The sequence below is a fragment of the Aedes aegypti genome, chromosome 2 (genome assembly GCF_002204515.2).
Source record: "Aedes aegypti strain LVP_AGWG chromosome 2, AaegL5.0 Primary Assembly, whole genome shotgun sequence".
NCBI lineage: Eukaryota > Metazoa > Arthropoda > Insecta > Diptera > Culicidae > Aedes > Aedes aegypti.
Window position 1 is genome coordinate 148,919,895 of NC_035108.1, and position 14,832 is coordinate 148,934,726.

The 14,832-nt window shown below is 40.3% G+C and overlaps 1 protein-coding gene across 6 annotated transcripts in view; it reads right to left on the reverse strand.

The window, feature by feature from the left end:
* Positions 1-3,434: 3,434 nt before the first annotated feature.
* LOC5568837 overlaps positions 3,435-14,832 on the reverse strand; it is a 125,122-nt gene continuing 113,724 nt past the window's right edge. For all 6 annotated transcript variants that reach the window (XM_021842687.1, XM_021842685.1, XM_021842686.1 and 3 more), the window contains 3 exons: positions 5,421-5,558; positions 4,240-4,336; positions 3,435-4,179 (listed from right to left, as the gene is read on the reverse strand). In XM_021842687.1, coding sequence (XP_021698379.1) covers positions 4,026-4,179; positions 4,240-4,336; positions 5,421-5,558 — 389 coding nt within the window. In that variant the 3' untranslated portion in view covers positions 3,435-4,025. The remainder of the gene's footprint in view (positions 4,180-4,239; positions 4,337-5,420; positions 5,559-14,832) is intronic.

Below are 14,832 nucleotides of genomic sequence, written 5' to 3' on the forward strand. Positions count from 1 at the left end.
GTTGCAGAATTCGCTCTCATTTGAGAATGAAGCACGATCAAAGCAAGCAAAGAAAAACATCCTATCTGTTGCGGTCCACGATCGTCATTGTATCGCAAGGTGTAACAAGTCTGATAAATGGAAGCAGCGAGCGAGAGCCCCAACGAGAGAGCGATGATAAAATCCATTTTTCTCGCTTGTTTACCGTTGGGGATAGGTGTTTTTCTTTACTGGCACGATAAACAATCCACGAACTTCCAATAACAACCGTGTCCCCCAGGCTTGGAGCATGTTTAGAGGGGTTTTATCATGCACTACTATCCCCCCAATCTGATCAAACTTGTAGCAGTATACGATAAACAGTCTCTCATAATGTGCAGCATGTTATGATAGTTACAGAGAGCGATACGTGAGAGATTCTCTCAATTTTCTCAGGATTCAATCCCTGATCATCGTATCACACGATTCTATTTATTCGTAATGGAGCACAAATATCAATGTAAGTTACAGTAAATGAACGGTGCTTGTCGTAACTATTGTCAAATTGTGTGTTGTGAAGTTTTTTGCGTTAAAGAATGCTTATTACTATGAAAATAACGTAAAATTTCAAAATCATGCACGGTGCAGTATTGACAAACACCTATGAACTTCTATTAATAAACAAGGATTTGAATATGGTATAAACCTGAAAGTTTGTGAAGATGCTTGAGGTATATCCCCAAACCAGATTTCATCCCCAAAACTCGTACCAATTTGCTCATATGGTTGAAATAATTGAATTTCTGTTAGATGTCATTGAATTCCTTAGGAAATTGCATACATTTAGGCGTTTTCCGCGTTATTCTTGAAATTTAATTATTCGTTATTTATATAAATATTGCATTGTTAAGATTTTTACAAGCATATTCGGATTCAGGGAGCTCAAATTTATCATATAGAGTTGTTTTGGAAACTAACAATAATGGTATTGACAAGTGATCAATTTCATCCCGAAATGAGTTCCTCTGATTTTTTATTTTAGAGGTATTTGTTAACACTAAAATGATATTTGTTAGAAAATTTCGGTACATAAGTCGATGAGGCTCACCTTCGTACTTGTTTTCCTGCATTTAGTTGTTTGGCATTGTTAACATTATAGAAAATAGACTAGAAGAACCGTGAAAAATGATCAATTTCACTCGAAATTACGGTACGCAGTTGAAAAGAAATGTCATTTCAAATGGAGCTCACTGTAGAAAATTTCTTGACCATTTCTTCCGCAGAAATTTTTACTTTTCTTGAGCGGAACAGCATACTTAGCTTTAAGCCAAATAATAGCAAACAATCTCATGAATATCTCTTCTGCTATGGGTCGGAATGAATTGCTGTCTTCAGCAAATTTCTTTATTGTGGCTAGAAGAATGAGTTTTCACTATGGGATGATTAGTTTGTAAACTTATGAAAGATTTGACAACGGATTCGTTTTCAGCGATGCCATTTTTAGTAACACCCGCATTTTCCTTGATTACATCGTCTGCAGAACTCATGTGAGACATGAATTTCCGGTAGTGTCAGTGAAAATGGTAGAAATCATTGTTTCAAAAAGTTGACAAATTTGCGCATGAACTAAACGCAATTTTGGCAAAAACCTTAATTATCAATAGCTTATGAATATACGAAAGAGAGGCACCATTCATGGTTCGAAAATGTTTCATCATTAAATCTTTATTTGAACGTTTAACAAGATGAGTCATCCCGATCAATGTTACCCCGCTGATCAATGTTACCCCGGATTACGGTACTTACATTCCAGTACTAAGGTGTTTGGAACATTTTTCAAAATGTCTCCATAGTCATTTCTATATAAACCTACATTGTCTTTGGGCCACCTTTAAATCATTACCTAGAAAGCTGAAAATTTCACAGAACACTATTTTTATGGTAGGGATGGTAAGAAATATATAGGAGATTGGATTTTCACTCTTGTTTAAATGTTGGACCGCCCTAATCCATACATTGGTTTCTCAAAATGGCGGTTAAGCTTAAGAGTTTACATTTGACTTATGAATTGTTTCGCTTATTTTAGTATATTTTAGTGATAATCCATAATACAAGCAAACATCACCAGATTCACGAAATACGTCCGCAAGTAGGTACACATGCATGCGAGATTGCAGTGTGCTCCATCATGATTCCAGTATGTCACTATAATTTTTAATCATATTTCATTTTGAAGAATGAATCATGTTGACCAATAATTGTGGGGGACTGTACTTTACAATTAGGGACAATGGAAATTCGCAGCAAAATTCTTGAAATTTCGCGTGCGACTAAGGCGATTAATTCAAAATTTTGCGCGGTTTTGTCGCGGTCCCATACTGTTGGACATATTTTACCTGAAAATACAAATTTTCAGTGATAATAGTCTTTATATGTGAAAATTTCACATATTTTTATTAAATCTCGCATAACTTGTGATCTCGCCCTAAAAGCCATTGGTAACCGGGTGTGTAGCTACTTGTTTCTAAGCAAATGATTGGACCAGGATGAAAACTATCACCACTAGGGGATAGAGGAGGATCTCCTTTTCATCGTAGCTGTGTTAAATAACGTGCAAATCCATTCATTTGCTCGGTAACAACAAGCTACACGCTCGGTTACCAATGGCTTTTAGGGCGAGATCACAAGTTATGCGAGAAATATAGTTTTTATTTTACGAATTGAGGTGATAAAATTAATAATAGAGTGATAATGCAAAACATAAAGGCTCCCTCAGATCTAAGCGAGTTTTTACGGCGACAGCGACAAAAAATCATCGTGATTTCGCTGATGTTTCGCTGCATGTACTGTTTGATGAGCGCGTCTAAGCCACAGCAACGCGATTTCGCAGCGATTCGCGTCGTGTCAGTCAAGATGGTTCCATAGAAGAGTGTTTGCAGCGACACAACAACGAAATCGCGACGATTTTTTGTCGCTGTCGCCGTAAAAAGTCACTTAGACTTGGGGGAGCCTTAAAGTTTTTCAGCGACAGCGAAAAAAATCGCCTCGATTTCGTTGTTGAGTCGCTGCAAGCGCTTTTATATGAAACTATCTAGACTAACGCGACGAAAATCGCTGCGAAAGTCACGCGAATTAAACTGTGCATGCAGCGAAACATCAGCGAAATCGCGACGGTTGTTTGTCGCTATCGCCGTAAAAAATCGCGTTGATTTGGGGGAGCCTTAAAACGAAAGTAGCAAGTCAGAAAGACGTCCAAGTTAAATTTAAACGGTTATAGAATTTTTGATGGAACTTCGATTTGAAACTGTGATTTTCATATAAAATCTTCAAATGCGAGGTTCTCATAGAACAAAGGCTTCTTGTGATGTCGTTACTCCAAAACATATTCCTTGGTTGAGATAAACATTGGGCTTGAAAAGGGTATACGAAATTCGTGATGGACGTTTCTCTGGGTACAACATCATGCTGCAGTGAGGTTAATTCGTTGAATAATATTTATTTCGAGTAACAGTTAGAAAATAAAAAGAGATAACAAATCGCAGTTATTTATAGAGATATTCGCAATGAAGTATAGGTAAACGCGTGTCATTACAAAAATGTCTTGTTTATTTTGTTCGACGGTCGATAGGGTTGAGTATTGCTGTTATTTTTAATAATCGAAAAACATGTTTAGGGATGTGTATTACTATCAAACGTAAAATTGCAATTTAGGCGACTTTTCATTCATCGTCACTTAACCTACACAGATAATTAAAAAAACATATTTACATTTTTTCATATATGTCTTTGCACTTGCTTAACGTGTTATATTTGAAACGACAGATGTAGTGGTCAAAATGTATTGGAAAATTTAGAATTTTTTAGTTTGATGATCGACACAATGTGCAACGTTTGATTTTCTTACCGCAAAATGTAAAGTTTCGCTGGTTCCATTTTTACACATAACGCGCTGTCAGTTCTAACGATAGATTGTAAGAGTTTATTTCAAAAGTTGTTTCTTGTTTATTGTTTTCGGTTCTAACTTTGGCATTCGAGGGTAAACTGAGATAGCTTAATAAATAGCTCACTTATCGTCCGATATTGATAGGCTCGTCGGCCATGCCAAGTTCCTCGGTGGCTGCTTTGTTGCCCTTCTTCTTCTTGGAGTACCACATAAAGGCTAGTCCGGCGTAAAGATTAGATAGGAACACGGACCATGCCAAGAAGAACCCGTATCCGTAGCTGGAGAAAAATGAGAATAACTTACTGTATTGGTAGATGGACGAGCAAACTTATTCTTACCTAGATTTGGCACCTTTCGGGAAGGTATAGGTTATGTTTTCCTTTTCGTACTCAACGGACGCTATAAGGACCTGAATGACTACGATGCTTGTGGACGCTGGAAATAGATATAAAAGATAAGTAGTTTTATATGATTACGTACCCTGTTAGCTCGGACTGTTTTTTTTACAGTTTCAAGAGATAATTTTATTCTTGAGTTGAAACAAACTGTGCTGCTTAGGAGAGGATGATAAACAAACTCTCATGATGCGGATCATGATTGTTACAGGGAGCGATAAGTGAGAGATATTATCTATTTTCTCAGGATTCAATCCCTGCCTTTGAAAACCTCTAACTTCCCCAGTACAGGATCACTACTTAGATTTATGTCATTTTATCTCAAATGAATCCGTGGATCCAATTCAGAACTAGTTATGTAAAACTAAAGATAACTTGTACAAACCAGTGAATCAATTGTCACCCAACAAGCAGCAACAAAGACATTGTCATCTCATATTTTTGTTGCAACAATTTTACTCCGCAACATCAGTTTATCACCACTTGGACAGAATATGATAATAATCGATCACCACGTGCGCAGCGATTTACTGGGCTTCGCATTGCAATTTTTGAGAACTTTCTCTGTGTTGGTAAACATTGGCACTTTATCGAACAGCATCCATAAAACAAATTTGGTTTTGTGTTTAAAATAACTGATTGATCCGGAGTTGGAAAGGTTGCAACAATGTTGCGCTCTGTGATTGTCATGACAATTTTGCTTTGGATTTTATTCTTATCCGCAACAGTTGAGACAAAAGGGTTGTGAGCGAGCTTGCTTTGTTGTCTGCTTTTCGTCTGTTTTGATGACAATTTGATTCACTGGTACAAACACATATTGGTTTAATATTCTTTGAAATATAGTCTCGATCATGATGGTTTAAGTTACCGATTAATTTTTTATCTTATCAACATACATTAAAGCTATGGAAATCTTGGTTAAGAAAAACGGTGTCGTTTATAAGCGTCTCACGCTCTCTGACCGAGGTTAACCGTATTGCTAATAATCCTTTGGCTTGCGCCGCTGACAGGAACCCGATGAATAATTAACTTTCCACCTTTAAAGTTCTCTCACCGCGGATCAAAATTCAAACTGACAAATCACCTAAAACCGAGCACACAACTCACAATTAGTTCATACTCACCCGAAATGAAGTGGATGCCACCTGCTAATCGCTTGAACATGTACCGAGGGTTCAGGAAGGTGTAAACGGAGAACACGAAACCCATCACCATGATGAACAGCGTAATGCAGGCGAACGACGCTTCCGTACGGCTGTAGTCTATGCTCCGTTGGTTGGAACGTGAAGAAGGCGCCAAAAGTGTGTCACACGAACGTTAAAAATCGGGCCGGTGGAAGAGACAGATAACACAGATACATGAATGACTTAATCTGTTAGTTACAGGAGTAGGTGGTAGAGAGAGTCGGGAGGCTCCCTAAGGGGCTGTCCAGGAACCACGTGGTCATTTTCTTGATATTCAGACCCCTCCCATTTCCCCTCGTGGTCCTTAGACCAAACATCTACCTTTTTAAATGACCACGTGGTTTATGGATAGCCCCTAAATCTTCGAAACTGAACTAGTCCCGATCGTGTGGAGGAGAGTGTTGTGAACCAGTCATATGAAAGTAACACGGTAGAGTGTGTGAAAATATCATCCTGGATGTATATTGACAGGTTGGGAGAATTATTTTTAGTTTGGAGATGCCGATCAATGAAGCTCGTTGTTTTTCTTTTCGGTGGTTAATAGTAAAACAGGTGGAGAGGAAAGTGTGTTTTGCTAATTGCATGGACAAGCTAGAGTGATAATCTTAAATTCACTAATTTGTGGAAGCTGGTAAAGCACAAATGGTGTACACAAACATTGGTGTCTAAAATGGTTTTTGCTTGAGAAATTTGCTGCTAGGATCAGAACGTTTCATGACACAAATATGAAGCACACTGCACTTATTGTAGCATAAGTGATCAAAATTCACATTAGTTAGAGGATGAAACACGCAATGAAGCTTATATTTACTGTCAAAGCAATATGAAAGGTTGGCTGCATTCATTACGCCTTACAATCTATTTCAAATAAAAGAAAAATTGTAACAATAAAATCAAATAAAGCGTTACAATGTAATGGGAATTAGCAGTTTATCTATGATACGACCGAATGAATTAGGAACAGAAATCACAAATAACATATTCTTAACCAAAAGACAGCAGTCACAGCCACGTTGGAGTTGTGTACAACACAAGTGGCTTTTGCCAACAAATCATGTTCTTAATGTGGGTGTTATTTGTTTAAAGATAACTTATTTTACAATTTTACTCTAAACAAACTTCCCCATAACTACCTTGATTTCATTTACTACACTAGATTGTTGACCATGAGCGTAACCAGGGAAGGGCAGAGGAGGCAAAGGTCATGATCAATTTATAATGAAATGACTGCAGAAACTTATGTTGACCCTGTAGATTTTGGGATCATGATGTTGATAACAATTTAGACAAGTCTCATCACACAGTATTATCCCTTTCGGGACGAAGCAGCACAATTGTGCTGGACATGATTTTTGAAACAAATGGTTCAGAATCCGTATCAAATATACTTTTTCTCCATCTTCAATAATCCATAGCCAATCCATAGTAGCGGTTCTGGATTTCTACGAAATACTCCCACAGCTGCTGTATCAGGGAGACACATACAGGGGATAGGCAAAATGATTGAGATAGGCAAAATTTTGCCCAAATTCAAATGCTTATAACTTTATGAAAAATGGATGAAATTGGATGCATCTGGAAGCAGTCGACGGCAAATTTGGTCCAGTTTTAGGAACTTCCTTGGCCATGCATATTGGCTACTGGACACCGGAGATGTTCCGGATTTTCTGAGGTCATGTCCACATGTCATTTTTTCTGTCGCTTGTATTTTTGTGTGGTGTAAAGTTAGATAGATGTTTGCAATTTTCCTAGAAACTAGAACTAATAGGAAGTTGAATGCCACCGGACGCATTAAGATTGGTTGGAAATCTTCAGAAATATGACCATTTCCGTAAAACTGGTTCCGGAAAGCATGGTCAGTCATGTTTGTATTTCCAATCATGTAAATATTATCCGGAGCTATATCCAAGTGGACATCAACCTTAGAAATGATGTTTCCTGCAGCGTATTCAGAACCATTAGATGCACAGACCACTCTATAGAAGGTTCCAAGTACCCTGGGGGAAGTGGTCAATTAGGAACATATCCGGAACCATATCAATATGGGCATCAAACTTCATTATTTTCAAAGGTTATGCTTTCCGAAGCATTTCCAGCATCACCGGCTGCCATAACCACTTTATAGTAGGTTCCAGGTGCCTCGGGGGATGTGGCCAATTCGGAACATGTCCGTTCATCTGTTTAGAATCACATTCTACCATAAACAGTAAGATCCATGTGACTTGGAAAATGGCAAGCATTTTCAGAACCACAAGATATAATAATCACTCTATAGTATATTCCAGGGGCTCCTAGAGATGTGGCCAACTCGAAACATGACCTCATTCCCCAGGGCCCATGGAACCTACTATACAGTGGTCATATAAATAAGTTGCGCTGTAAATACTTCTATTAGCATCACCTTCAAAAATCTTGATGTTTTTACCCATATTGATGTGTTTTCGGACATGTTTTGAATTGGCCACATCCCCGGGGCACCTGGAATCTACTATAAAGTGGTTATGGCAGCCGGTGGTGCTGGAAATGCTTCGGAAAGCATAACCTTTGAAAATCATGAAGTTTGATGCCCATATTGATATGGTTCCAGATATGTTCCTAATTGACCACTTCCCCCAGGGCACTGGAACCTTCTATAGAGTGGTCTGTGCATCTAATGGTTCTGAATACGCTGCAGGAAACATCATTTTTAAGGTTGATGTCCACTTGGATATAGCTCCGGATAATATTTACATGATTGGAAATACAAACATGACTGACCATGCTTTCCGGAACCAGTTTTACGGAAATGGTCATATTTCTGAAGATTTCCAACCAATCTTAATGCGTCCGGTGGCATTCAACTTCCTATTAGTTCTAGTTTCTAGGAAAATTGCAAACATCTATCTAACTTTACACCACACAAAAATACAAGCGACAGAAAAAATGACATTTGGACATGACCTCAGAAAATCCGGAACATCTCCGGTGTCCAGTGGCCAATATGCATGGCCAAGGAAGTTCCTAAAACTGGACCAAATTTGCCGTCGACTGCTTCCAGATGCATCCAATTTCATCCATTTTTCATAAAGTTATAAGCATTTGAATTTTGGCAAAATTTTGCCTATTTAATCATTTTGCCTATCCCCTGCAGTACCTGTATATCGGTGACTCCTCTTCCACCTGCTGCACGTGGCAGGGTAACTCTCTCAATGGATGATTTTGGGTGGCAAATTCGGTACTTGGTGAATGCCACTCGTACTGCAACAGGGGCACAGCAAACGTGTTGATCGCCTTCATCTTGTTGCCAGCCGACAGAAAACTCTTCAAAACACAGTTGCCACGAGACAAGAACTTCTCCTGCAGCGCCTTCTTGATCATCGTGTGACGAATACCTCTTAGTTGCATGAATCGGAGGTATTTTTACGTTTCGCCTTCAACCATGTTCCGAATCTCCTCCTGCTCGTTGACGCGGAAACAGCTGGCATCCATAACATGACCCCGACGCAGATGACTTGAAGAGTGTGGTACTGAGTCGTATACCTTTTGGTAGTCGATGTACGCTGTACACAGGTTCCTTTGCTTTTGGGTAGCCCTAAAATGACTGCATCTACGATGACCTGATCGTTGCAGCCTTGCGGGTTTTTGCGACACCTTTTCTATTCCTCGGTCATAACGTTGTTGGCGTCACAATGGTATTGCTATTACCGACGATAGCACTTTGAACAGATTTGGAAGGCACGTTATTGGTCTGTATTTCGCTGAGTCTGCTATGTTTTGGTCCTTTTGTAGAAGAAATGTGACACTCCTGATAATGACATCCGGTAGCTGTGTGGGGCCTTCTAGTACCGTATTGAAGCATTCCGCCATTCGCCCATGGATTGGGCACAAAATCAGGTCCCCAGGAGCACAGTTTGTTTCAATCTATATAAATAAAAATGGAGTGGTGTTTGTATGTCACGAAATAGCTTGAGAATGAGTCAACGGACTAACGCAAGTTTTTCACTGTTGCACTTCGCAAGGGATGCGACGTGTTCGTGTGAAGAAAAAGTTCGGGAAAGTCTCTGGAATAATCGGGAAGATGGGAGAAGACTAAGGTGTCATTTTGTCTGGGGGATTTCTTGACGTTTTCCTATAGCCTACTTGATGGCAAGACGAAGTTTGCCGGGATCACTAGTTTAAAATAAAATTTTCTCTTGAAACTAATCAGAGTTGCCATTTGTTGAAAATGAGTTGCCATTTGTTGAAAATGAGACTTACAATTACACTGAATAGCAACGCAAAAAGTGCAAGAGGCGGAGTCTGTTTGCAACATAATTAAGTTATATCGAAATGGCTGATTTGTTGCAAAATACTCAAAAGAAAAAGGTGAAAACAAAAATGTAAACGAGAATCGAACTTCCGACATCAAGATCAGTAATCTTTTCCCCTACTTACTACAAAGCTTGTTGCTTACAACTTTACTGCACCCTTCGGAATACAATTTCATTACTGGCGAAAAATAAGGCCACGCCTGAAATAATCTAAAGTTTCGCAAAAACTTTTGGCGCAACACATGAGAAACACCATTCAAATAAACAAAATGTGGCTAGACCATGTGTTCGTTATCAGACACGGTGTGCGAGAAACCGTTACTAACCCAAAAAATGTCTAAGAATACGGCTCCTACCATTCGAAAGGTAAAGTATTCAAGTATTTACTTCGTAAATTTGAAAATATTCTAACGAGGGAATCGAAAAATGATTTGAAGGTTTTGAGTTATTGCTTTAAAATATTTCCCAACGGTGAATCATTGTTAAGGGGTCATGCACAAATTACGTCACGCTCCAAGAGGGGGGAGGGGGTCGAGCCAAACGTGACAAGCCTTACAAAATTTTCGGACGACTCAGTGTGAAAAAGGGGGGGGGTCGAAAAAGTTGAAATTTAGCGTGACATAATTTGTGTACCATCCCTAATTTATGAACCAGTCAAGTAACCATCAGCTTTGAATTAAGCATTCAAAACATGTGATATCCAAACATCTTCTTTGTAAATTTTAAATAATTTTGGCACCGTTGAAGAATATTTTGAAGTAAGAAAATTAACCTTCCAAAATAGCTCAAGACCTACTAATCACGATTCGATTCTCTCGGTAGCATATTTTCAAATTCACGTAGAAGATGCTTGAATACTATGTTTTTTGAATGGTAGGTACCAAATTCTTGAACATTTCTTGTGTTGATAGCGGTTTCAGGCACGCCGTGTAGATGATAAGTAAGGTGCAACTCAACTATATTGCAACTGAATTGAAACAAACAATCTTCTAGCTGTCATACACGTAGTTTAGTGCAACTGGGATGAATCTTCTTGAGTTGTGGGCATGGGAACTTAAATTGAATGCAATAAAATCGGCATTTTGGGAGAAGTTGCAAGAGTTTGTTTAAAAAGTTACTGCGCACATCTTGACAAACTTGACTTTATTGCTTTTTGCAAAGCACATTTGCAGTAAATCTTGTCGTTTCAGAAAGGTTAAACGTCCAACACGGAGTTAAATACATGTTCTTTGAAACGGCAATGAAACTTTATGAGCTGTTGATATTAATATGCAATCGAACTAGAACTAGGTAAGTTAAAGACGCTTTTATTGATACGTGCTTGAAACCATTTTTGGAAAATATCTCCTTGGAAGATGTTTCACGTGCTACTTGGGTGGTGCAGCCTGATTTCTGGTGTTTCACGACCGCGGCCATGTCTCTAATTTCATTACACTACCGCTGTTCTTCTGCTAAGAACATCCCATCATCGTCGTTGTGTTTGGTGGGATTATCCCATAATTGGGCCCAAAATTGTTTAACGTCGTCATTCTTCGAAAGTCCCTCGCCAAAGTCGACCTTGTCATTTAGGATGCTGTTGTAGAACTCCCTCTCGTTTATGTTAAGCTCCTTCCATTTCGAACATTCAAGAGTGCTCAACCGCTGTACATGGGTGTCGAAGATCTCAGTAATGTCGACTTCTCTTAGATCTCGGAACTCTGCGGGCCTAACAGTTTCAGCAACATGACGAACTAGCCTCGGTTGGTAAATGGCTGGGCATGGTGTACCATTGGTACCTTGCTTGCCTTACCTGCTTGAGGGAACAAAATAGACTTCTTTGTGCGGTTCGTAGCCTCCTGCCCTGCAACTCCTTAGGGAGGATTGGGTAACCAACCCCGGTGGGAACTTTGGTCTTCTGCTAACCTGGAGCGTCTGTACCCCATGCTCCATCGTCCGAGTACCACAGAAGGACTCTAAACAAAACTGTGCACTATGGCTATCCAAACATTTAGGGGAAATGGTCCTCTAGGGGGTCTGGTGTCAGGCCCTGCAAGCCAGCCGTAAAAAAATCAAGCAAGGAATAATCAACGAGAGAATACGATCCGGGACAATCGGCGAAGACCACATCGACGTAAAGGGACTAGCGATTGGAAGCTCGATACGTGGAACTGTAAATCTCTCAACTTCATCGGGAGCACACGCAAACTCGCCGATGTGCTGAAGGACCGAGGATTCGATATCGTGGTGGCCGATCAATAAGAGAATGTGTAAGTTAAAGATCAAAGGCCGGTTCTTCAACTTCAACATAATAAACGTACACAGCTCCGGAAGCACTGATGTTGATAAAGACGGGTTTTATGCGCAGCTCAAACGCGAGTACGACTGATGCCCAAGTCACGATGTCAAAATCATCATAGGAGATCTACAGGCTCAGGTTGGCCAGGAGGAGGAGTTCAGACCCACTATTTGAAAGTTCAGCGCCCACCGGCTGACATAGCACTTAGCCATTCGTAGCACCTACTTCCAGCATAACCTTCCATACCAATACACCTGGAGATCACCACAGCAGACAGAATCACAAATCGACCAAGTTCTGGTTGATGGACCTTCTCCGGCATTATCGACGTCAGGACCTATCGTGGCGCTAACATTGACTCTGACCACTACCTGGTGATGGTTAAACTGCGCCCAAAACTCTCCGTCGTTAACAACCCACGGTACCGACGGCCGCCCCGGTATGACCTAGAGCGGCTTAAGCAACCGAATGTCGCAACTGCGTACGTGCAGCACCTCGAGGCTGCGTTACCGGAAGAGGGTGAGCTGGATGAAATCCCTCTTGAGGACTGCTGGAGAACAGTAAAAGCAGACATCAACAATGCAGCTGATAGCAACGTCGGGTACGTGGAACGGAGTCGTCGGAACGATTGGTTCGACGAGGAATGTAGGAGGAGAAAAATGCAGCGCGGGCGGTCATGCTGTAGCATGGGACCCGACAGAATGTGGAACGTTATAGACGGAAACTGCAACAGCAGAGCCGCCTCTTTCGGGAGAAAAAACGCCGCCTGGAGAAGACAAAGTGCGATGAGATGGAACACCTGTTTCAGTCTCAAGAAACACGTAAGTTCTATCAGAAGCTCAACGCATCCCGCAACGGCTTCGTACCGCGAGTCGAGATATGCAGGGATAAGGACGGGAGCATCTTGACGGACGAGCATGAGGTGATCGAAAGGTGAAAGCAGCACTTCGACGAACATCTGAATGGCGCTGAGATCACAGGCAATGAAGGTCGGGACAACGGAGGAAATGCCTTCGTCAGTACTGTGGACGATGGAAACCAACCAGTCTCCACTTTGAGGGAGGTTAACGATGCTATTCACCAGCTCAAGAACAATTAAGCTGCTGGTAAGGATGGTATCGGAGTTGAACTCAAGATTTGCCCGGAGAGGCTGGCCATCTGTCTGCATCGGCTGATAGGCACAATCTGGGAAACACAACAGCTACCAGAGGAGAGGAAGGAAGGGGTAATATGTCCCATCTGCAAGAAAGGCGATAAAGTAGATTGTGAGAACTTTTTTCACCATTCTAAACGCGGCCTACAAAGATCATCTTCCGTCGTCTGTCACCTGTAGTAAACGAGTTCGTGGGAAGTTATCAAGCCGGCTTCGTTGACGGCTTTTCGACAACTTATCAGATTTTTACTGTACGGTAAATCCTCCAAAAATGTCGTGAACACCAGGTTTCAACGCATCATCTTTTCATCGATTTCATCGCGGCATACGATAGTATCGACCGCGTAGAGCTATACAAAATCATAGACGAGAGCAGAACTCCTGGGAAGCTCACAAGACTGATATAACAACGTTGGAAGGTGTACAAAATTGTGTGAAGGTTTCAGGCGAACATTCCAGTTCGTTTGGATCCCGCCGGGGACTACACCCAACAAACAATTTTGCTGAATAAGAACTTTACAAACCTCTATTAAGCTGATTTCAGCTTAATAAATTATTGTTCAGTAACAAATGTTACTTGGGCAACAAGGTTATGGACTTTCATGCCTATTCAATATTGCGCTTATAGGTGTTATGCGGAGAAGGCGTGGAGCGCAGCGGGCTAGGTGGGTGGATAAGGTGCGTATCGATTTGGCGAGCGTGGGGTGGAATCGAGGATGGAGCGATGTGGCCACAAACCGTGTATTGTGGCGTGAAATTGTTGATTCAGTGTTACAGTAATGGAGCGATATATTGGACGAATATTTAGCTAAAACTCATAGACGAGACATGAAGTTCTATGGTTTTGAAGGCAATACGTTTAAAGAAATAGATGAGTTTTTTTTTCGAAAAGTCTCAAGTCTTGGAGGATTAAATGAAACAATTCCTATAAAAGATTTATTATTAAGAGAATATTGAGATAACTGCCTGAAAAAATCTGAAGAAAAACTTCGAATAGTTCTAGCTGTAGTTACTAGAAGAAACGCTGGATTTTTTTTTAGATTTCTTCACATTGATTTCAGGGCTCTAACATACCAGAGCAAAATCGCCGGTCAATATGACCGCTCCAATCAATTTTTAAGACTATTTCCAAACCTTACAAAATCATTGAAGGGATCCATTACAAGTCAATAATACTGAGTCGCATTTTGGATTCATCTTTGCCTATTGTAATAGGATGATTTACATCGTACATACTGTCACGTTCTATGCTAAAGTTCAAATCAAACTAAACAAAAGATGCAAATATATAAAATATTGTCATTTTTCTTAGAAAATGATGAATATTGCCTTTTAGATTGTACGCGCCCCGTGATAGAACCTGGCTACACTTTTGTTGTTGACTGTTTGTTGGTTGGGTCATTTTTCAGTGAATCATCAGTCGGTTTTCTCTTCAATATTGCGTGGGATGTTAACCAAACAGGAAGAATTATGCGCTAGTGTAAATGTCGCAAAGATATTCGAGACATGGAATTTACGGCGCTCGGTTGCAGCAGTATTTTGTGTCCAACCGATGACTATCTTTAGAGGATATTCTTCACACAATGTTATTTGATGATGGAATTCTTCAGATTAACATGTGAATATGCGGATGAT